Below are 24,150 nucleotides of genomic sequence, written 5' to 3'. Positions count from 1 at the left end.
AACAACAACATATGCATGTGAAAATTGGACAATGAATAAGGAAGTCCATAGAAGAATGGCATTTGAGTTATGATTTTGGAAGAGAATATTGATAATACCATGGGCTGCCAGAGGATCAGGTCTGTGTTGGAAGAGGTATAGCCAGAATGTTCCTTAGAGGGAAGGATGCTAAGGCTTTGTCTCTCATATTGTGGACATATTTTATGGCTAGACCAGTCTGTGGAGAAGGACATTATGCTTGGTAAAGTGGAGGGTTAGAGAAAAAGAGGAATATCCCCAACAAGATGGATTGACCCCTTGGCAGCAGCAATGGGCTCAAGCATGACAGCAATTGTGAAAATGGCACAGGGCTGGAGCAATGCTTCATTCTGCTGTGCATAGAGTCACTATGAGTTGAACTGACTTGATGGTAGCTAACATCAAAATGACATTGACTGCTTAGATTACGTTATGAAAAGTGATTACATTACAAAAGGTATTCTTCTCTATCCAAGACCAACTAATTTAATAACATATAACTTTTCCATGACAGCGACTATATCGGTGTTTGGTTGAACTATTCCAAACTGTAGTCTATCCATATTGACACGTAAAATTAAACATCACAGAAGCAAATCTCCAGTATGGCTCTGGAACATACACCAAAGTGATGTCATATCTCAATTATATTCTATATTTGAAAAGTAGGGATTTCCATGTAGCAGAGAGAAAAATGTAATGATCCTGGCAGGTAATACATGTGGGATATATTATAGTTATTAAAGATTTCAAGTGGTCAGTTCAACTTCAATTGCAAAAAAACCCACAAAAACCATGTCTTAAAAATAAAATATGAGTGCAAGATGAATAGCAATTTTATTTCTTTCTTATTACATATATTATTCTAAGTAGAGTGAACATACTTTTTCAGAAGAAAAAAATCATAAGCAACAAATTTTGAAGAATGATAACAAGCTGTACATAAATTCTGCTTGTCTAGTATAGAAGGTTAAAAAAACAAACAAACCATAGCGGTGACTGTGGCCAGTTTTAAACACGGTGACAAGCCCCTGGGAATTCTCACCTGTGTTGAGCAAACCAAATGAGTTTTATAACTAAACCTGTTTAAACAGAATGTGCATGTGTAATGTCTAATGCTGACCACATCTGCCAGAGATGCACTTCTGGAAACCCACTGGTATCAGATATGTGCAGACCTTTCTCAAACAAAAGGTTGTTTCCTGGGGTTTAGTCTTATAGTTTAGAAGGGCAGTAAAGTCACAGACCCAGGTAAAGGTTAATTGTGTTCCTCTCTTCCCCTTTTCTGTGAGATTAATGACCTTTGCTTTGAGCAGAATAGAGAATACAATGATTCTGGCATCTCATGGGTGTGTACTGTTGTTTTAAATTCTTTTTCTTTCATTTCAGACAACAAGAGACAAAACATTGGACTTTTATCAGGAATGCTCTGCTTTGCCTTTATGTTATCCATTCTTTCTTTGATTGTTATATTTAACAGATCACTCCAAACTGGGTATGTTTTTGTACAATTTCTGATTTTTTATTTACATCATATCATATGCCACCAAAATCTAAAGTCAATTCAGTTATTTAGTTAAAAAAAAAAGATCAACCATTTCCATTTTATGCAGAGAAGTACCTAACAATGACAAATTCTTTACAAATGTCATCCATGTAATCCTCACATTGCCATGAAAGTTTTATGGTCTATTTTATAGATGTTGTTGCTGCTAAGTGCCATTGAGTCCGTTCCCACTCATTATGGCCCTATGTACAACAGAACAAAACACTTCCCAGTCTTGTGCCATCCTCAAAATTGTTATTTTTAAGCCCATTTTTCAGCTACTGTGTCAATCCATCTCATTTGGGGACCTCCTCTTTTTCTATGAACCTCTATTTTAAGAAACATGATGTCTTTTTCTAGGGACTGGTCTCTCCTGATAACACATTCAATTGTAATTCCAACTGTACCCCTTCCAAGACAGATTTGCTTGCTCTTCTGGCAGTCCACAGTATTCTCAATGTTATTCACCAGCACTATAATTCAAATACATCAATTCTTCTTTGGTCTGCCTTATTCATTGTCCAGTTTTCACATATATATATGAGACAATTGAAAATAGTGCTGCTTGGACCAGGGACACCTTAGTCATCAAAGTGACATCTTTGCTCTTTAACACTTTAAGGAGGTCTTTTGTAGCAGATTTATTCAGTGCAAGATGTCATTTGATTTCTTGACTGCTGCTTCTGTGAGCTTTGATTGTGGATTCAAATAAAATGAAATCCTTGATATTTTCAATCTTGTCTCCATTTGTCATGATGTTGTATAGTGGTCCAGTTGTGAAGATAAAAATTTTCTTTACATTGAGCTGTAATCCATACTGAAGGCTGTAGACTTTGATCTTCATCAGCAAGTGTTTCAAGTCCTTTTCATGTTCAACAAGTAAGGTTGTTATCTGCATATCACAGTCTGTTAATGAACCTTCTTCCAATCCTGATGCTACATTCTTCTTTATATAGTCCAGCTTCTTAGATTATTTACTCACATACAGATTGAATAAGTAAGGCAAAAGGAGACAGTACAGACACACAACTTTCCTGAGTTTAAACCACGCAGTAACCCATTATTGTACTTGAAGAACTGCCTCTTGGTCTATGGACAGGTTTGCATGAGCACAGTTAGGTGTTCTGGAATTCCTATTCTTTGCAATGTTACCCACGGTTTGTTATGATCCACATACTTGAATGCTTTTGCATAGTCAGTCAATAAAATATAAGTAAACATCTTTCTGGTATCTTCTGCTTTTAGCCAAGATCCATTGGGCATCAACAATGACATTCCTTGTTCCATGTCCTCTTCTATATCTGACTTGAATTTCTGGTGGATCCCTGATGATCTACTGCTATAACTGTTTTTGAATTTTCTTCAGAAAAATTTTACTTACAAGTGATAGTAATTATATTGCTTCATAATTAATTTCTACATTTTATTTAGCCATCTTTCTTTGGAGTGGGCACAATGTGGATCTCTTTCAGTTGATTGGCCATGTAGCTACCTTCCAAATATCTTTGCATAAACTAGTGAATGTTTCCAGCATTGCATCTGTTTGTTGAAACATTTCAATTTGTATTCCTTCAATTCCTGGAATCTTCTCCAATGCCTTCAGTGCAGCTTGGACTTTTTCCTTCAGTACCATCCGCTTTTGATCAGATGATATTTCCTTAAATGGTTGAACAGTATCTTTTTTCTTTTTTTTTTTTGGTTCAGTGACTCTGAGTATTCCTTCCGTTTTCTTTAGGTGCTTCATGCATCATTTATTATTTTTTCCATGTTGTTATTGTTGCTAAGTGCCACTGAGTTAGTTCTGACTCACAGTGACTCCTTATAGTTTCCGAGAAGAATCTGGTGGCTTTGAACCACTGACCTTGTGGCTAGCTGTTCAGTGTTTTTCCTACAGTGGCACACCAGGAATCCATCAATATTTCAAATTGCGGCTTGAATTTTTTCTTCAGTTCTTTTACCTTGAGAAATGCAGAACATGTTCTTCTCTGTTGGTTTTCTGACTCTAGGTCTTAACACATTTCATTATAATACTTTACTTTGTCTTATCAGGCTGCTCTTTGAAATTTCCTGTTCAGCTCTTTTATTTCATCATTTCTTACATTTGTTTTAGCTACTCCTTTACTTTAGCCAATACTTGTCCAATTCAACTCATTAATGCTGAGGAAATCAACATTTATGCATTGCACTTTATTTTTGAGGACTTCCAATTTTCCTAGATTCACACTTCGTACATCCCACATTCTGGTTATTAATAGATGTTTGCAGCTGGTACTTCTCATTTTTGAGTCATGCTCCATCAGGAAATGAAGATCCTAAAATCTTTGTTTGACCACTTCATTAAGGCAACTCTTCCCAGTTATATTTCACCTTCCAGCCAGAGGGGTTCATCTTCTGGCAGATTATGTGCTGCTGCTATCCACCAAGTTTTCAGAGGCAAATCCCTCAGAAATGGGCCACCTAGTCTTTCTTCCTAGTCTGTTTTAGTTTGGAAGCTCCATTGAAACCTGTCCACCATGAATGGCCCTGCTGGTATTTGAAACACCATAGCTTCTAGTAGCGTATCAACACCAACGCCACACAGTAAGACAAACTGACAGATGAGTGGCGGAAACAGGCTTATAAAGTTAGCCCAAGGTCACTAAACTTTAGGGAAAGCAGTCACTATCTAAATCTAAACTGATATCCTCACCTTCACTTTACTATGCTTCTGGTTTCTCTCTAGTGCCTGGATTCTTTAGAGTAGTTAAATCAGACCAAAACCAAATCCACTGGGGTCTAGCTATTGTGACTCAGTAACTATATAAGGCAGATTAGAGCTGCCCCCATAGGGTTTCCAAGGTTGTAAATGTTTACAGAAGCAAACTGCCAATTCCCACCCCCCCCACACACAGAGCTGCTGATGGCTTCAAACTGCCGAACTTTTTTATTAACAGCCATTGTACCTTTTTAAAATCATAATCTGTCTCAAATTCTATCCAAACAAATCAAGTTTGTGAAGAGAAGTGAAGTAAAGCAATACTTGCCTTTGTCACTTAGTTACCAGTTGTGTTGTTTTAACATCCAGCCTTACTGTCTTCTTGCTTGGTTTCCTTCAGTCATTTTTTTCACAATATGATATTAATAAAGACTAGTCATTGCAAAGTCAGACTTTGAGGAAAGTCTAGTTGTTGCAAAGTGAGACTCTGAGAAAAAAGTCTTTGCACTTCTAAGTTTTACTAGAATTATGGAATGTTTCTAACCTGTTAATAAATCAGAGTTGTTTGGTGTGACAATCTCCCAGTATATCCAATTATTCACAAATTAACATTCTTTGCCAAATTGGCACTGTTTCTATTTATTATCATCATTGGCTTCATGAGATTATCTTCCTTTTAAATTTATAATCAAAATGCAGTAGATAGATTTAAGTGACCTAATTTATTCTAAATAAAGTATACTACTACTACTAATTTTTTTTTTTTTTAATTTAAAACTTTGAGTCCTGTTGTGGCACTGTGGGTTAATGCACTGGACTGCAAGGCAATGTTGATTTGAACTGTAAGGTCGGCAGTTCAAGCTCACCAGCCACTCCTGTATAGGAAACCCTATACAGGACCATTATGAGTCGGAACTGACTTGACGGCAGCTAACAGCAAAAATTTTTTATTTCTGTAGTTTTTTCCTTAGAGACTAAGCAATACTTCAAAATTTAAATTATACATTAATATATATATTGCTGATAATCTTGCAAGGTTAGCAAACATATATGAATTTTATTTTAGATTATTTTCAAATAGACTTAATTATAAGGCCCCTTGAGATATCTTAATGTTAAGTCATTATATATCAAAATATATGTCTTATATATTTTGTACTATATCAAAATATTAATATTTGTGTTATTATCCAAAGCTGTTCTGTTACTGTTAAGTGCTATTGAGTAAATTTCAAATCATTGCAACTCTGTATAAGGTTTCTGAGGGGTGGCTGGTGGGTTTGAATCACTAATTTGGGTTAACAGTCCAATGCTTATCCTACAACACCTTACCAGAATTCTAAAAGTATCCTAGTTCATTTGAAATTAAAAAGCAAAACGAAACTAAACTAAAACTAAATTAGTTTCCTAAGATAACCTAAAGATTAGCTTGCCCTTGGTAGTGATGGATTTGAAAACAAATGAATTATTTTCACATTTAATTATTTAAGTAGGCATTTCTTTAAAGAAGATAAAAGAAAATAATTTCAATGTAACGTTTACATACGGAGTCCTGGTGTGGCACTGTGTGTTAATGCGCCAGACTGCAAAGCCATTTGAACTACAAGGTCGGTGGTTCAAGCTCACCAGTCGCTCCTTGGAAATCCTATACAGGGTCACTATGGGTCGGAACGGACTCGATGGCACTTAACAACAACAACAATACATTATTTAAGGAGCTCTGGTAGCGTAGTGGTTACGAATTGGGCTGCTAATCTCACGGTCAGCAGTTCGAAACTACCAGCTATTCCACAGGAGAAAGATGAGGCTTTCTGCTCCCGTAAAGCTTTACAGCCTCAGAAACCCTGTGCAGGGTCACTATGAGTCAGAAGCCACTGGAGAGCGCTTAGCAATAACAACATGCATTATTTATGGAGGAATAGGTGTAGAGCTCTGGTAGCGTAGTGGTTACGAATCGGGCTGCGAACCTTAAGACCAACAGTTCTAAACTACCAGCGGCTCCGCGGGAGAAAGATGAGGCGTTCTGCTCCCGTAAAGATTTACAGCCTCGGAAACCCTGTTCAGGGTCGCTATGGATCGGAACCGACTCGACGGCACTTAACAACAACAACAACAACAGGTGTGGGGCTGTAGGATAAGCACTCGACCTCAAGGTCAATTTGAACTACAAGGTTGGCAGTTCAACCCCACCAGCCACTCCTCAGAAGTCCTACACAGGATAACTATGAGTTGAACCAACTCGACGGCACTTAACAACAACAACAACAAAATGTGGCACTGTGGGATAAGCTCTGGATTGCTAACCACAAGGTAAATGGTTCAAACCCACCAATACCTCTTTGGAAACCCTACACAGGGTTGCTATGAGTCAGAACCAACTTGATGGCACTTAACAACAACAAAACATATTTATAAGGAGCCCTGTGGCATAGTGGGGTACACATTGGACTGCTAACCTCAAGGTCAGCAGTTCAAATCCATTGGATGCTCTGCAGGGAAAAGAGGAGGCATTCTGCTCCCCTAAAGATTTCCAGCCTCGGAAACCCTACATAGGATCACTATACACCATACATTATTTACAAAAGTCTTATTTCAGAAATAAAACTGAAAAAATGGAGGACAAACCATTTCAAATGTAATGAAACTAAGAGTGGATAAATATATTTTCTCTATATCAGCATGTTGGCTAAAAACTTTTCTAGCAATAATATGAACTTCACTAATTTGGTTTCATTTTAGGTATAGAAAAGCTTGTAAATTAGTGGAAAAGATGGATTATCAAATATTGTATAAATATGTGTAAAGAAATAATTTTCACTCTAAAGTTCAAAGTCAAATTAGACTAGCAAAATTAACTCAGCGATTTTAGCTGTTGCTTAGTCAAAATTCTTAGAAAGCCTGCTTAAACAAAGAAACAAGTGTGGTCTGTCATTCATGGGCTATTATGTAAAAATGTGACTTAAATCAGTTTTGCGTCTTCTAAGTTCCAGACACAACCTGATTGTCCAAACCAATTTGTTCAGCAAATACAGAAAGTGCTTTGACTAATGCCTTAGAAGTGTCAAGAGGTAGCTTGGGGTAAGAAGTGGAATGTTCAGAACTTCTTTTCATCACCTTTACTCTAATAATCTTTTATAAATACATTCTCTAAGTAAAGATCTTATTTTCACTGTACTACTCAAGCTCACCAGCTGCTCCTCAGAAACCCCTATACAGGGTCACTATGGGTCAGAATCAACTTGATGGCACTTAACAACAACAACTCAACTGGAGGAGTCCTGGTGTGGCCCTGTAGGCTAATGTGCTGGACTGCAAAGTCGGTTTGAACCACGAGTTTGGTTGTTCAAACTCACCATCTCCTCCTTGGAAACCCCATACAGGGTCGCTATGGGTCAGAACTGACTCAACAGCACTTAACAACAACAGCAACAACAACACTCAACTGGAAGATAAATCCCAACCTTTACTCCATCAGTGTAAAGAAATTCTGGATCCATGATTATCATTATGTCCCTATTAAGAATGATTGTTGTTGTTGTTATGTGCCATCGAGTCGTTTCTGACCCATAGCGACCCTGTACAGGGTTTCCGAGGGTGTAAATCTTTATGGGAGTAGAAATCCTCATCTTTCTCCCGCGGTGCATCTGGTAGTTTCGAACTGCTGACCTTAAGGTTCGCAGCCCGATTCGTAACCACTACGCTACCAGAGCTCCTTATTAAGAATGATTATAGATTTATAATTAGAGGAGATCAGATGATAGGGGTTTACTATATAACATTCTCTTCTTTAGTAACTTTCTGTTGTTATAACCACCTTTGTTAGCTCTAAAAAAAAAAAAAAAAATCCCTGTTTTTCCAGCTTGCCACACTGACATCTGCTTATAATGGTTTTCCATGTTTAGCATATGCACAGTTTTACTAGCAAGAGTGTTATGTTGAATTTCATATGAGTTCATTGAAACTGTTCTTCTCTTTAGAAAAAAGAGTGATAGAGACAGTGAAAGGGACACTTTGAAAAGATATTGACTCAACTTCTCACTTAACTTTTCTTGGTGGTGGTTTTGTGCCGTTGAGTTGGTTCCAATTCTTAGTGACCCTGTATATGATTTCTGAGGCTATAAATCTTTATAAGAGCAGAAAATCTCATCTTTCTCTCAAGGATTGGCTGGTGGACTCAAACTGCTGACCTTGTGGTTAGTAGCCCACCATTTAATCCATTATGCCTTTGTTCCTACATTCAGGAAGTTTGATTTTTATTTATGCATTCCTGGTTGATTTCCTAATCTCCTTTATGATTACCTTCATCAATCCTAAAAAAAAAAGTGAAATATTTTTAATGGTTCATTTTTGCTTTTTTTTTTTTTTTAAGAATTAAAAGAAGAATCTTGTTGCTCATACCAAAATGGCTTCATGAAGATATTCCCAATATAGAAAACAGCAAGGTCTTCAAAATACTACAGGTAACCAAACACCATCAAACAAAAATTGAGTAGCAGATGAAACCATTCAAACACATTAAGTATGTGTACATGTTAGTAAATAAAAACTGTCATCAAGTCAATTCCAACTCATGAAGACCCCATGTGTGTCAGAGTAGAAATGTGCTGGATAGGGTTTTCAATGGCTGATGTTCACCAGGCCTTTCTTTTGAGGTACCTCTGGGTAGATTTGAATCACCAACCTTTCTGTTAGCAGCCGAGCACATTAATCATTTTTACCACCCAAGGACTACTATATTGCATATATATGTAGAAAAAAATTATTCATATTTCAACTCATACTTAAAAAATAATGAGAGTGTAGAGTTGAGGAGGGGGTGGAAAATGAGATGCAAGAAAGGAAGTGTTATTTAGAATGAAGACATGAAGAAGAAGATTGTAGATCAGGTGTCAGAGTCACTTGGTGACCAAGCAATTGGGAGATGACTTCGAGGACAAAGGGAGAGCGCAGAAAAGGGCAGCAGACTGAACTTTAAAAACTCAAAGGAGTTTCTTCTTATATGAAAAATGTTTTAGGAGCCGATAGAGCTTAGGAGCTCACTTCTTCCCTCCTGAGATTGAAGGACTAAATCAGGGACTGTGGCAGATGGTGTCACTGTTGGTGGGACAGGTTTCTATTTTGACAAAGAAAAAGTATAGTGGGAAGGCCCTGAGGTTATATGGGACTTTACTGGTAATGGAGGAGCAGGTCCAGAATGCACAGGAAAAGTGTCTGTGAGGTGAATTCCTGATACTTTCTGCTTCTCTGGCCCAACCTGCAAGGGACTCACCCAGTCTGTGGGACCGACACAGCATCCAAACATTGAAATGTAGCAATGTAAGTGTGGTGACAGGTATAAGCCCAAATATGTAATGGAAGCAGGGAGGAAATGTTTTGACAGATGAGGACTTGCTCAGGAGATAACATTCAAGTAGAAGAGGACAGTGTAATCAAAGACACAGAGGTGAGAACAGTATGTTGGTTGTTGCTTTATTGAAAACTTTGGTGATAAGCATGCCCGGAATAATGCTGGACTAGATTGCAGAAGTCAATGTTGCTTTGGAATTCAGACTTCATTCTGTTGACCATTGGTTTTCAAACTTTTTTTGTTTGTTTGTTTCATCCTGAGTACCCTTTGTTCAAATTAAGTAAGGAAACAAAACATTTGTAAAACAAATAAAAGATGATCTGTTTTAAGTTCTGGTGAGAGAAGAAAACCAGAGGGCCATTAATCAACTCCATCATCAGCCCCAAAAGAATCTCTAAGGCAGCAGTTCACAGTATTCATTGCATCTCTTCAGACCCAGGCCATATCCCAGAACTTCTGAGAGGAGAGAGAAAACCTAGACATCAGCATATTTTAGAGCTTCTCAAAGAATTCTCTGACCCCACCAGGGTTAAGAACTGCTTGCTAAACTATTGCTACAGATGACTCGGAGTTACTGAAGTGTTTTTGGCGGGAATAGACATGGGCCCAGGAAGGAGGCTGAACAGGAGGGTCAGAGACAGGAGAGTACTGTGATGTGCACAAGGTGTCAAGGATCTGTTTTATTAGAGGGTCTGTAAGGTAGATGTGATAGTGTCCTTGATCTATGACAAGGAGGTGGTCAGTCCCTCATGATTCTGTCTCAGAGGTTCAATTGATGAATGAATGGAAGAAAAGGAAGTAAAAAGTAAAAAAGTAGACTTCTTTTGATGGGTCCGGACAAGATGAGAAGAGGACAGAGGGCCTATTCTGACACATAGGGGTCTTGTGTATTTTTGGAAGGAGAATAACAGTAGCTCAAGAGCACTGTCAGGTTGGGAGAGTTTTGTTTTAAATCAGGCAGACTTGAGAAGGACAATTACTGAAAGAGGAAAGAGAAGAAGGGAAGGGATGCTCCAAAGGGATAAGGTAGAGAGATTCACCAGCAGGAGGAGGGATCCTTATCTTCTGATAGTTGAAATAGGGAAGGGTGAGGACGAGATGCAGCTGACTGATTCTAGAGGTAGTAATGCTACCTACTAAGAAGTCCCGGGGGGGTGGGGTGGGGAGGGTGTGTGTGCAAATGGTTAACAGTTCAGCTGCTAGCCTGAAGTTTGTACATGTGCTTCAGAAGAAAGTCCTGACCATCCATTTTGAAAAAAATCAGTCATCGAACACCCTACAAAGCACAGCTCTACTCTGACGTACCTGGGGTCAAATGAGCTGATTGACAACAGTTGGTTTCGTCTTGTTCAATCATGGTGGAAAGGTTCCTTAGTGGCACAAACAGTTTTTCTCTGCTGTCAACCTAAAGGTTGGCTGTTCGAACCCATCAGGGATACTACAGAAGTATAGGCCTGGTGGTCTTCTTCCGTTAAGATTACCACCAAGAAAACCCTGCAAAGCATGTTTACTCTGTAACACATGAGAGTACTATACGTTGGAATCAATAATAACAACAACAACAACAACAGTGGGGGCGGGGGGAGGATCAAGAATGATTGAGTTCACATACAAGTATGTAATTAAGTATGCAGTTAATAATCTAAAGACAAGTATCTATTAACCAAAATATAGTAAATTAATCATTGTCATCGTTGTTATGTGCCGTGGAGTCGGTTCTGACTCATAGTGACCCTGTACAGGGTTTCCAAGGCTGTAAATTTTTACGGGAGCAGAAAGCCTCATCTTTCTCCCACAGAACAGCTGGTAGTTTCAAACTGATGACCCTGAGGTTAGCAGCCCAATTCATAACCACTATGTTACCAGAGCTCCTTATAGTAAATTAATACTAGTCTTTATATTAGCTTCATTTAGTAATTCTGTCTTGATCCCTTATTTTAGGGAATGGGGACTTTAGAGCTTAAAGAATTGTCTCTGAACTGATTGTGTTGAGACTTTGTTATTCCTTTATTGTCCTCATTCTGTGAGAGCCCTGTTGCTCTTCTGAATCCTTCTTTGACATGATTCAATTCTAACTTGCCCCTCCACTCAATTGCCAGCCTGAGTGAGGAAAATGCTCCTTCCTCAGAACATGGTACTCTTACATAGCCACATGGCACTCTTCGTTATCTGCAGCTTGTCTAGTACCCTTTACTTAATTTGACCTTTGAACGTATATCCACCTATCCCAATCAGAACCTGTTAAGTTATCTTGAGACGTTAGGGCAGGAGAAACTTGGAGATACTCTGCACACTGCTTTATTGTTCTGCACTCTTAGGATTAGAGTTGATCTTTTGGAGTGCGAATTTGTTGACTGCCCAAGAGACAGAAGGCAACCATGATTCTATCACAGTGTTGGATGGGAATTATATGTGTTAGGAGGCCTCAAGTCCTTTCTTGTCCAGAAGAGGCATTAGGCTTTCATACAAATTAAACATTGCACTGCAAACTACTAGGTCAGCAGTTTGAATCTACCAGCTGCTCCAAAGGAGAAAGAGGCTTTCTGTTCCTATAAAGATCTGTAGCCTTGGACACCCTATATAGAGTCACTATGAGTCAGAATTGATGGGATGGCAGTGAGTAGGTGGAGTGGTCACTCAACTCCTATGGGTCACCCAACAACATCCACGTTGTGAGAACTGCACACCATAGAACCTCAGCACACAGCATTTATTGTAGCCTCATACTCAATATAGAAGCAAAGTAGGCTTCTTCTCTCCTTTCTTTTTATTTAAGCAGCAAAGTATTTTCCTGTTACTACAGGAAATGCACATTTCTCTTCACATTTTTTAAAATATGCTAAAGACGTAAGTTCTTTTCATTATTCCCTTCCTTTATTCTTCTCACAGGAGAATTTAATAAAGATTTGGAAATGAGCATGCTAACAAAAGGTTAAAGAAGGAAATACTACGGTAAATAAATAATATGAAAAAAGAGAGGGGCAAAGAAGAATTGAGGAGAAAGCAAAAATCCAGTCCTTATTCTATTATCTGGTGTGCCCCTTTAAATATCATTTGGGTTTAAAAAATATATATATTTTAAAATGTCTTCTTTCTTCCTAGGACAAAAGTGAATTTGTGACTAATAATCCTAGTGAACAGGTCCTATATACTGATCCCATGATTACAGAGATAAGAGAAGTCTTCTTCCCAGAAGCACATACACTCACAGATAACAATAAAGGAAGTCAGACTGGACCTCAAGAGATGAGAGATTGCCTACAAGAATCGCTACTCACCAATACTACAGTCGTGTACATCCCTGATCTCAACACTGGGTATAAACCCCAGATATCAAACTCTCTTCCTGGAGAAAATCCTCTTAGTAATAATAATGAAACAGATTCTTCAATTCTTAAAACACCAGTTGGTTCCTTGGATCTGGGAAAGAATGCCATCTCTAAAAAGTATCCAAGTTTTGCTGTTTCAGTCTCAAGTATGAATTCTCTAGGCAACACACTATGCCTTGAAGAATTAAGCCTCATCTTAAATCAAGGAGAATGCAATCCTCATGACAGGCAAAACTCAATAGAGGGAGAAACCACCATACTTTTGGGAAACACTTCACCCAATGAAACTATTCCAGACCAGACCCTACTGCCTGATGAATTTGTTTCTTGTTTGGGGATCATGAATGAGGAGTTGCCATCTATTAATCCTTATTTTCCACAAAGTATTCTGGAGGAACATTTCAACAGGAAAAATAAATCTGCATGATCAAATCAATATGGAAAAGCTGCATTATGAAGTTCAGTCTTCCCTTCAATATAAATTTGATTCTGTCCTCTATCCAAAAATGAAATTGAGATCCAAAGAAGGAACATACTTTGCGGTCACAGGAGTTAAAAAAACAAACAAAAAATACAGCAATATTAGAGATCCCTCATGTATTTTTTTTAAGGTATCAAGTATTTTCTATGTATTTTCTTTCATTGCAATGTGCAAAACGCTCTTCCAGTTGTATGAAGAAAAGATAAATAACCTAAGACATGTGGTGGTGTTATGGATCAAATCATGAGACCCAAATGATAGTTGCAGTTCTAACTTGTAACTTGTAGATGTAACCTTGTTTCGAAGTAGGATTTTTCTTGCCTTATGTTAAATCAAACAAGGTCATACTGGGTAGGGTGGATCCCAGTCCTAATGCCTTTCCGGTGATGTCACACCCATAGGAGAAAGAAGGATGCAATATAAACAGAAGCAGAAGCATTTATATCCAGAAAAGGATATTGATGCCAACGATTGCTAGAAATTAGAAGAGTTGGGGACCAGCTTCTCTTTCAAATTTCTTAGAAGGAATCAATGCGACCAATATCCTAATTTGGGCCCCTAGATTCTAGGACTGTAAGAAAATAAATTTCTATTCTTTAATGCCACCCACTTTGTGTGTGTGTGTGTTTTAATAGTAGCCCTTGAAGAAGGAAATGAGCTCTGGTAGCTTAGTGGTTACGAGTTGGCCTGCTAACCTCAAAGTCAGCAGTTCAAAACTACCAGCCATTCCATGGGAGACAGATAAGACTTTCTGCTTCTTTAAAGATTTACACCCTCAGAAACCTTATACAGGGTTGTTATGAGTCGGACCCAACTCCAGGGCACATAACCACAACCACCACAGAATAAGGAACCCTGGTGGTACAATAGTTAAGCACCTTTAATGGTAATGGATTTTTAGTTTATGTAAGTAATCTGTCTTTACTTACATAAAGTTGGTAATGCAACAGTTAAGTGACTCTGCTTCTAACTGGAAAGTTGGCAGTTGAAACCCATCATCTCCTTGGTGGTAGTGGTGGCTATGTGCCGCGGAGTCAGAACCGACTCATAGCGGCCCTGTACAGAGTTTCTGAGGCTGTGAATCTTCATGGTAGCAGAAAGCCTCATCTTTCTCCCGCGGAACAGCTGGTAGCTTCAAATTGCTGACCTTGCGGTTTGCAGCCCGATTCGTAACCACTACGCTACTGGAGCTCCTTGGACACCCTTAAAAATACAGGTTAGAAAACTCTATAAGTCAGTTCTACTGTGTCATAAAGGGTTGGAATGGACTCTAAGATGCACAGCCACCACAAAACAGCCCTAGAACTAAGACAGCTGGTAAAATAAGCACTAAGAGCATTTCTTTACAATTGGTTCATTAATATTTGCTTGCAAAGGGAGAAATTAATTTAACACTCATTTTGTCCCTTAAACTCCTGCTGAGTAGATAGACACAGTTCAAAATAAGTAAAGCATAGTAACCAGCCAGAAATTATTTAGCATATTTGCTATATTATTTTCCCAGCACTTTCCATTCATGTATTAGGGATTTGATCTTTATTTTGATTTTGGACTAACAGTTGTAAAACAATAATGTGTGGAAATTTTAAGACTATTGTTTTCATGCAAGTTTAGAGGGATAGCCTTGCTTTCCTGTGATGTAGTTGGTATATTATTCACATTATAATAGAACCCACCAGAGGTAATAGATGTAGGACCAGCAAAGTGTAATTTTTTTTAATCAGCCAGGTATTACATGTATGTCAGAAAATTATTGTTAAAACAGATGCTGTCCAAGTCTGGGATGGCAAATACTTGCCATACGTGCCATTGTTCACAGTCCAATGTGCGAGCAAACATCATTAACTGATCAGCCTTTATGCTGAGCCAAAGGTGGCTTCCCAATCCTTTCAACACAATCTATGATCACAATCAACAAGGGCTTGAACTGGAGATGAAATCTATCTGCCAACTAGATCAATAGTGAAATGTGGATGACCCTAAAAATATGAAATGCACATTTTAAACCAAGAAAAGGTACCCATCAGATTTTACTGTTCTGATTAATTTGTTTGGTCAAGGGGAAAAAAAAATCCAGTGATCAGAACAATTTGAAAATAGGGTAGGTTACTAACTAAATTTCTCTTTCTGTTCTTATAGTTTCCAACAGTAATAATTTGTATTCAGATTTAGTACATTCATTTTATTATAAGAAATCAATCAGTTATCAAATATAATCACTTGCCTACCATATGTTTAATATGAGCAGGCTATTTTGTTTAGTTTTCTGTAAAAAAACACTAAGAGTGGTTTCTATGATCTTTTGTTGTTGTTGTTAAGTGCCATAGAGTTGGTTCCGACCCATAGCAACTCTGAACAGGGTTTCCAAGGCTGTGAATCTTTATGGGAGCAGAATGCCTCATTTTTCTCCCGCAGAGCAGCTGGTAGTTTCGAGCTGCTGACCTTATGGTTCACAGCCCAATTCAAAACCACTACGCTACCAGAGCTCTATTTTAATTTGCCCTGGTGTTGTTTGTTGTCCCAGTGTGATCATTACCAATGTACCCTGACACACAACTTCCTTGATTTTAAATCATGCAGGATCCTTTATTCTGTTTGAACCATTACCTCTTGGGCTATGTGCAGGTTTTACATGAGCACAATTAAGTGTTTTGGAATTCACATTATTCTCAATGCTATCCATAATTTGTTCCGATCCACATGATCAAATACGTTTGCTTAGTCAATAAAAACACAGGCAAACACCTTTCTGACTTTGAGCCAAAACTCAACTGACATCAACAATGATTTTCTTTGTTTCATATCTTCTTCTGAATATGGCTTGAATTGCTGGCAACTGTAATTGAGATAGAGAAAATGGGCCAAACTCCAGATATAGATAGCTTGTGGCATCAAAGAAAAAGGGCTCAGGGGTAACTTCAAGGTTCTTAATTTAGGTAAATTGGTAATAAGTGAATGAAGGTGGCATAAACCTATGCCAGTCTATGAGCTTGTCTTGATGAGGTTTTCATCCCAGATGAAACAGGAGATTCCCGTAGACAATCTTTTCTACTGCTCCACTCCCCTAAGCCTGAAAGTTAGGCTCATTTCATCCTCTTCAAAACATAAAAGCATCAGCTAGCGTGTGGATCTAACTAAAGATCTTGTTCACGTGGACACACAGGAAAGAGCTGTGCTGCCATAACCTACTTGTATTGTTGTTGTTAAGTGCCATCGAGTAGGTTTCCACCCATAGCAATCCTGTATAGGGCTCCTTGGGGCAACTGGTGAGCTTGAACCACAGACCCTGCAGTTCAAACCAACTTTGTAGTCCAGTGCATTAACCCACAGCACCACACCAGGACTCTACTTGTGTAGTACAACTTCTAAAAATTCTTTTATAACACTTTCTGCCTCTAACTTTCCCGTTCTACCTTCAACTTCTTCATTTTTGTTCTGCTACCTGGCCTTTCTGTCTATCCTGGCTCCCATTTCTTTCTCTTCTGGTCTCTTTTCCTTTTTCATTGTCTTCTTAAACAGAATCAATAGGGGGATGCACAACAGAATTTTAGTTAGGTATGTTTCTTGGTTTGTTTGTGTTTATCTTTAACCTTTCAAAATTAGAAGCTTTTCTTTTTACCAAAGGCTTGCAAGTTTAGGATGTGATTGTCAGGTACTGTGTGTTGTTGCTTGTCCTTCCTGCATCAAAGAGTGTTCCTAGCTCCTTTTGTTGACTTAGTCATTCTTCCATTGACATGGAGGTGTCACGTGACTATGGCATAGCTCAGAGGTTTTCAAGAACTAATGTTAGCAATTAATCCAGTTTCTCTAAATGAAATCTGTTGCAGAATCCCGAAGTGTAAGATAGATAAAAGCAAACCTCCTGTTAAAGCAGAGATTGAGGGCTATCTCTCTTTCTTTGCAGATGTCTCTGAAGCAGCTTACAAATGTGTTATGAAAATGCAGCCAGGAAGGTTAATGCTTCCATACCTGGTAACTTCACCTAAGGATTGTACCTCACTCTCTCTCAGTCACAGGCTGTCAACTCAAGCTAAGGAGACAAGACTTCCCCTAAACCTCCCCTTATTCTGAATGATTTTGTAAAAAGGAAGTTTCTCTCAGAGGCTGTTAATAGAGGCCGTACTATGTGCAATAATTAACTTGCTCCTTTCCAATTACTTTATCATAAATGTCCAGGCTTTGTTCAAGTTTATGTCGTTTTGAGATTGCTAAAAATAAAATATTATATTGTGAATATAATTAGATTTTATAAACCCAGAGTGTCAAATTGTGCTGTAGTTTATCTCTTTATGAAGTAATTATACCAATTATAGGAGGTAGTGTTTTACTGGGAAATGCTACCCACTTGGTAGGCACTATTGATTTAAAATAAAAGAAGTGATTAAAAACAATTTATGAATCTCTCGGGTAGAAACATAAACCAATATAAAATAATTGGATTCTGATTCATGAAATGGACTGCACAGCTTTCTTGGATGCTATGGTTGAGGCAAAATTACAAGGAACTATAACAAAGGTTTAAAAGAATGTTATTATGTCTTTTCCCACTGCTAAGATTATACCATTAAATTCCAATTAATTCTTCATGTTGGGACTCTCATAACTATTTTGCTAATTTTAATTTTCAACTTAATTTAGGACAAATACTCTGAATCTTTTTAATACATGATTTCCATCTGTTTTCTGAAGATACATTCCCTTTATGCTTATGTAGGAATACAATTTATAATCTAATTCGCATAGCATTCAACAACAAATTAAGAACTCATTCTTAAGTGGTCCATGTTTGTTTGAGTTCTCAGGATTCTGACCTAGCTTATGAGAAGGAGGAAAACAACGACAAAAACAACTAAAGAACAGTGTTGCAGAAACATACTTATTTACTGGATTCATTCCTCCAAAAATTCGAGTGAAACAAAATGCTGTTTCTGACCATAAAGGCAGACCTAAAACGAGTGACTCTGTCAGAAGCACAGGAAGGAACTATAAAATGTCAAACACTGGAACCCAAGTTAAGTGTGAGATACTACGGAAGTCAATAAACCTGACCGTTTTCTTTCTCTTCACATCCTGCCTGAGAACTTTCTTAAAAGAGAGCAGGAAAACGACAAAGAGTATGATCATACAACAAAGGGAAAACAGATCTTTCACTGTTATTCTTAAACTACACAAGCAATCCATGAAAATACATTGTCAAATATCAAAGAAATACCAGTTTAAAATGGAGTACAAAGCAGTAGGGCCTCTCCATACCTCTGCTTCCCATCCCCCACCCCCACCATCAAAAGGTAGTAACAGGTTAGTGTTTTCTCCCAATTGCTTTTGTCTTCTTTACTTAAATAGCAACATATGGTATTCTGTGACAACGTTTTCATCAAACAATATGCCTTGGAAATCTTTGCATATTAATGCATATAACTTCACTCTTTGTTTTTAAATAGTTGCATAAAATTCCATATAATCAACTTTATGCAACTATTTAAAAACAAAGAATGTATTTAAGGAAGTCCTATTAATGAACATTTAGGTTGCTTCAAATTTTGTATTTTATAGTAGGTTCTGTAATAAATCTTATGATAACTTTTTATTGGGGGTGGGGCGAGTGATGTGGATAGAAGTATAACCATGAAATTGCTGGGTCAAGAGATAAAAAGCATTTGCATTTTGGTAAATAGTCCCAGTTTCCTCCAAAAAGACATTAGCAATTTATTCGCCTGCCTATGGAGTCCTGGTGTAGTGCTGTGGGTTAATGTGTCAGACTGTAAAGCCTTTTGAACTGCAAGGTCGGCAGTTCAAGCTCACCAGCTGCTCCTCGGAAACCCTATACAGGGTCGCTATGGGTGGAATCGACAACAACAACTCTGCATGGTAATGAATGTTTCCCCACCCCTATTTCATGAATGTTGAATATTATTAGTATTTAAAATGTTTGTCAATCTGCTGGGTGTCTTATTTGCATTCTGGAGGGTGGGGCTTGGGAAATAAGGTTAAACATTTTATAATTGTTGTTTTTAGGTGCCTTTCAGTTGGTCCCAACTCAGTAACCTTATGTACAACAGAATAAAACACTACACGTCCTGTGCCATCCTCACAATTGTTGTTAAGCTTGAGCCCATTGCTATCTATATTTCTTATTTTTTATTACTTTTTTTCATGGGTTTTGGGCCATTCTTCTGTTGGGTTGCTGGCTATTTTCTTAGTCATTACCAGGAACTCTTTAGTATATTTTTTTCTGTTAAATATGTTCAAAATACTGTTTCCCAACCTGTGTGTTGTTTTTATGTTTTCTTTTGCCATGCAAACGTTTTAAAGGTGAGCTCTGGTAGCATAGTGGTTACGAATCTGGCTGCGAACCTCAAGGTCAGCAGTTTGAAACTACCAGCTGCTCCGCGGGAGAAAAATAAGGCTTTCTGCTTCTGTAAAGATTTACAGCCTCGGAAACCCTGTTCAAGGTTACTATGGGTTGGAACCGACTCTATGGTATTTAACAACAACAACAGTTAGTCTATTGCTCTTTTCCATTATGATATTATACTTAGCCAAAAATATTTATAAGTTAGAATACTAAATAGTTAGTGTTGGCATGAAGCAATGGAAAACAGTGGACACTAGAACCCAACAGATCTGATGAAGAGTCCTGCTTTCTCATATCCTAGCTATGTGGTTTCTTTCAAATATTCAGTTTTGCTAAGATTAATTTTTTTTCTTTTTTTCTTTCCTTTTTTTTTTTTTAAATTACATTAGTACCTTCCTCTGGCCATCTGTTGAGAGAGTGAAATAAAATAACATCTCTGTAAGCTACTGGCAGAGTGCTTGATGCATAATAGGCATTGAGAGAGATTCTCAGTGAGGAAGAATGGAAATATCGGCACCTTAGAGGAAAGACAGAAAATATCAGTGGAGCTGTGGAGTGAAGAGAGGCAAGGAAACAAGTCTAGAAAACTCTAAAAACATTCACTTTTAGGTACAGTAGGATTGCTTTTGTCTACCTGGTGTGGCACTGTGGTATAAAGCACTGGGCCACAAGGTTAGTTTGAACCATAAAATCAGTGGTTCAAGCTCAGCCACTGCTCTTTGGAAATCCTATACAGGGTTGTATGAACCAGAACCAACTCGAAGGCATTAAACACCACCACCTAGTGAATAGCACATCAGCCCTAAATTCCTATCATATTTCTGATCTTTTATTTTAGTGTTTAGGATTTCAGAGAAAACAGAAAATTTGATATTCATTTATTATTGACCAAACTGATATTGATTCCAAATCTCTTATTAAGGAATCCTGGTGGCGCAGTGGGTTGTGCATTGTTCTACTAACCAAAAGACGGCACTGTCTGCTGCTAAAGATTTACAGCCTCAAAAACGCTATGGAGCAGTTCCACTGGGGTTCTCTACGAGTCAAATTCAACTCAAAGGCAGTGAATTTGGGTTTTTGTTTTTCTTTTCTTATTTGGGATTAAACTAGGATTAACACTTTTTTTACTTTGGTATTTAAGGTAAAACATTTATTGCATCTTGATCCCTGAAATTGAAACTCACTTATATTTCATTAAATTAAGAGATTTTTAGAGGATCATAAGAAGCTGCCTGCTCTGAAATGTTTGTTTTCCCTTTTAGCATTCATTGCACATTCTGTCCGATTTATTATTTGGATATGCTGTTTGATTGAATAGAGACAGCAGATGCCAAATACAGTGAGAGAAGGAAAGGAACTTACAGAGGCCAGAGTAATAAATAAAGGCAATTTGAATGCAATAAATAAATAAATAAGAAAAAGCTTTGGAAACACAATAATTGAAAGATTCAAGCCCCAATCTGCATCACTTTAATGAACTATGGAAGATTTTATAAATCATTCTTTATAAAACTCATATTGGTTTTTTTGTCTGCTAAAACAATCAAAATTTGAATTGAGGAACACATTTCCAGGAAAGTGTTTAGAATTATAAAATATGGTCAACATTGCAAATCAGTTTGTTTGTTTCCTTTGAAGGGCTTGCATTGAGGTTAATTGAGACTTTTGAATTTTAAATCTGCTACAGTCCAAGTGTGTAATCTGTCCTCAATTATCTGAAGTTTCCATGTTCTCTCTCCTTTTTCTATTTTCTGAGACAGGTACCTCGCTTAAGAAGATTTGACTGACTTAGTGACTCTTCTTGAAATGCTTTAGCCACTTGGAGAATATGGTTTTCCTCTTTCTCCCCTCATTCTCTGTCTCCTTTTCTGATTCCCATGTCCCCAAGTCACCTGAAGATCAGACACTTCACAGTTCAGGTCTTTTTTTCCTCCTTTGGCGATTAACTGTGTTCTTGTGACTTTAAAAATTATCTTCATGCTCTGAGGAGTCCCTTCATGGGATAAACATTTAACACATTTGGATGTCAAATGAAGGGTGGAGGTTGGCGTTCACCCACAGGTATCTCAGAAGAAAGTTCTGGAGATCTACTTTCAGAAAATCTTAAAATCCTATCAAGCATAGTTCTACTCTGACTCATATGGAATCAACTCAACAGTAATCACTTCATTCATAGACTTCCCTCTGTGACACTGTGGGATAATGCATGGGATTACATGGTAGATTTGAACCACAAGGTAGATAGTTCAAACTCCATGGAAACTCTATGAGTCAGAACCGACTTGATGGCACTTAACAACACTATGTAGGAAAGCCTGACCTCTATCTGAACGCCAGACTCATCTTTAATTGTGCATCATCAAGGCATGTAAGGCACAATATACCCTAAATTGAGCTTCTAAGGTGACCTCCTAAACCTCTTTTTACATACATCCCCAGCTCAGTAAACAGACATGCCATATTCCCAGTTGTTCAAATATCCAGGTGTTATCCTTGATTTCCTTTTTTTCTTTCACATCAAGAAATCAGGGCATGACATCTACCTATAAAACATACCCAGAAATGGATTGACTGCTTACCACTTTAACTCAGTCATGCTAGTCCAAACCACCACCATCTCCCACCTGGATTACTGCAAAAGCATCTTAAAATCTGTCTTCAGTAGAGCAGCAAGACTTAGAAAGTTGATCCTGCTAACACACTTGTATTTTCAAAATCTGCCAATGACTCCCCATTCTATGTACAATAAATGCCAAAGTCACTGCAATGACTAATAATGGCCAACCTGATTTGCCCATGCCAGCAGCTCTTTCTCTGACAGTATCATTTCTTGTAAACACTTAACTCCAGCACTACCACCTCATGTGCACCTCGAGGCATTTGCACTTGTTCTCTTCCTCCAGACATTGGTATTGCTTACTAGTACATGTCTGGTAGGAATCACAATTGTGTCTTCATACAGGGAATGTAGTAAAATTGGAAACTATCGAAAATGAAATGGAACACATGAAAGTTGATATCCTAGACATTAGTACCACCACTTATCTGTCAGTTTGTCATACTGTGTTGGCTTGTGTGTTACTGTGATGCTGGAGCTATTCCAGCAGTATCTTAAATACCAGCTGTGTCACTATGGTGGACAGGTTTAAACAGAGCTTCTAGAATAAGACAAACTAGGAAGAAGGAGAGGTAGACTATTTCTCAATGTTTGGCCAATGGAAACCTTATGAATGATAGTAGATTATTGTCAGATAAAGTGCCAGAAGATTAAAACATTATGAATAGCAACTAAACATTGTCAGATATAGCTCCAGAAGATAAATCCCTCAGATTGGTATGCACCCAAAATATGATTGGGGAAGAGCTGCTTCTTCAAAGTACAGTTGACCATAATGACATGAATGGAGTAATGTTTTCAGGACCTTCATTTGCTGATGGAGAACAAATCAAAATGATGAGAAACAGCTGTAAACATTCATTAATAATCAGAACATGAAATGTATGAAGTATGAATCTAGGAAAGTTGGAAGTTGTCAAAATTAAACAGATGAATGTTCTAAGCATTAGTGATCTACAATGGACTGGTATTGACCATTTTGAATCAGAAAATCATATGGTTTACTATGCTGAGAACAATTCTAGAGGAATGGCTTCATATTCATGGTCCAAAATAATATCCCAAATGAAAAACATCCTAAAGGAAGTTCTGTGGACTGAAAACCAATAAGAACAGACAACAATTAGAGACTGGCGTACGTGGCAGCATCAACTTGAACTCAGTCGACAAATGGAAGAGTCAAGAACAGAATAATTTTAAGAACAGAGTCACTGGAAGATCAGTCTATGATCAAAACAATTACAATGTGAAAGAAGGTAAATACAGAGGAACAGAGTTCCAGGTGGTAGGAAGGTCAGGTAGATTACAGGATAAAATAGACTGTCTTATGGTAGCCACAACAGTGGGGTTGGGGTGGGGGGTTTAGTTCGCATGTTGGAGAGGACAATACAAGAAGGGGAAGAGGCAGAAAAACAAGATAGATAGGGGAACACTGAGATAGGTTTGTATGTCCTAAGTGGGACAGATATAGTGATGCATGTTCAACCTTGGAACAACAGAGCTCTGTGATACAAGAATCTAGGCATATCTTGAAGAAGGGAAATAATACTAAGATGCTTGACTGTCTTATGAATATTGGTTTCCCTTGCCTACTATTGTAAAATAGACACTTGAGTGGGATACAAAGGAATGTTGGGAAACATGATTACAGAAAACTTGTAAGCCCATTTTCAGCCTATAACTGATTTTAACACCTAAAAGGGGTTCTAGAACTTGCCTAGTGAAATAGGCCTCTTGCAAAGCCTTTGCAGAGTATAGGACC

The 24,150-nt window shown here is 37.9% G+C and overlaps 1 protein-coding gene across 1 annotated transcript in view; it reads left to right on the top strand.

Annotated features, from left to right (window-relative positions):
* Positions 1 to 13,362, top strand: part of IL23R (interleukin 23 receptor) — a 142,540-nt gene extending 129,178 nt beyond the window's left edge. The window contains exons 8-10 of the mRNA XM_006862496.1: positions 1,408 to 1,513; positions 8,629 to 8,719; positions 12,709 to 13,362. Of these exons, the coding sequence (XP_006862558.1) occupies positions 1,408 to 1,513; positions 8,629 to 8,719; positions 12,709 to 13,362 (851 nt within the window). The remainder of the gene's footprint in view (positions 1 to 1,407; positions 1,514 to 8,628; positions 8,720 to 12,708) is intronic.
* The last annotated feature ends 10,788 nt before the right edge of the window (positions 13,363 to 24,150 follow it).

This window comes from Chrysochloris asiatica, unplaced genomic scaffold (genome assembly GCF_000296735.1).
Source record: "Chrysochloris asiatica unplaced genomic scaffold, ChrAsi1.0 scaffold00048, whole genome shotgun sequence".
NCBI classification, from domain to species: Eukaryota; Metazoa; Chordata; class Mammalia; order Afrosoricida; family Chrysochloridae; genus Chrysochloris; species Chrysochloris asiatica.
This window is presented reverse-complemented; position numbering and strand designations above follow the sequence as displayed.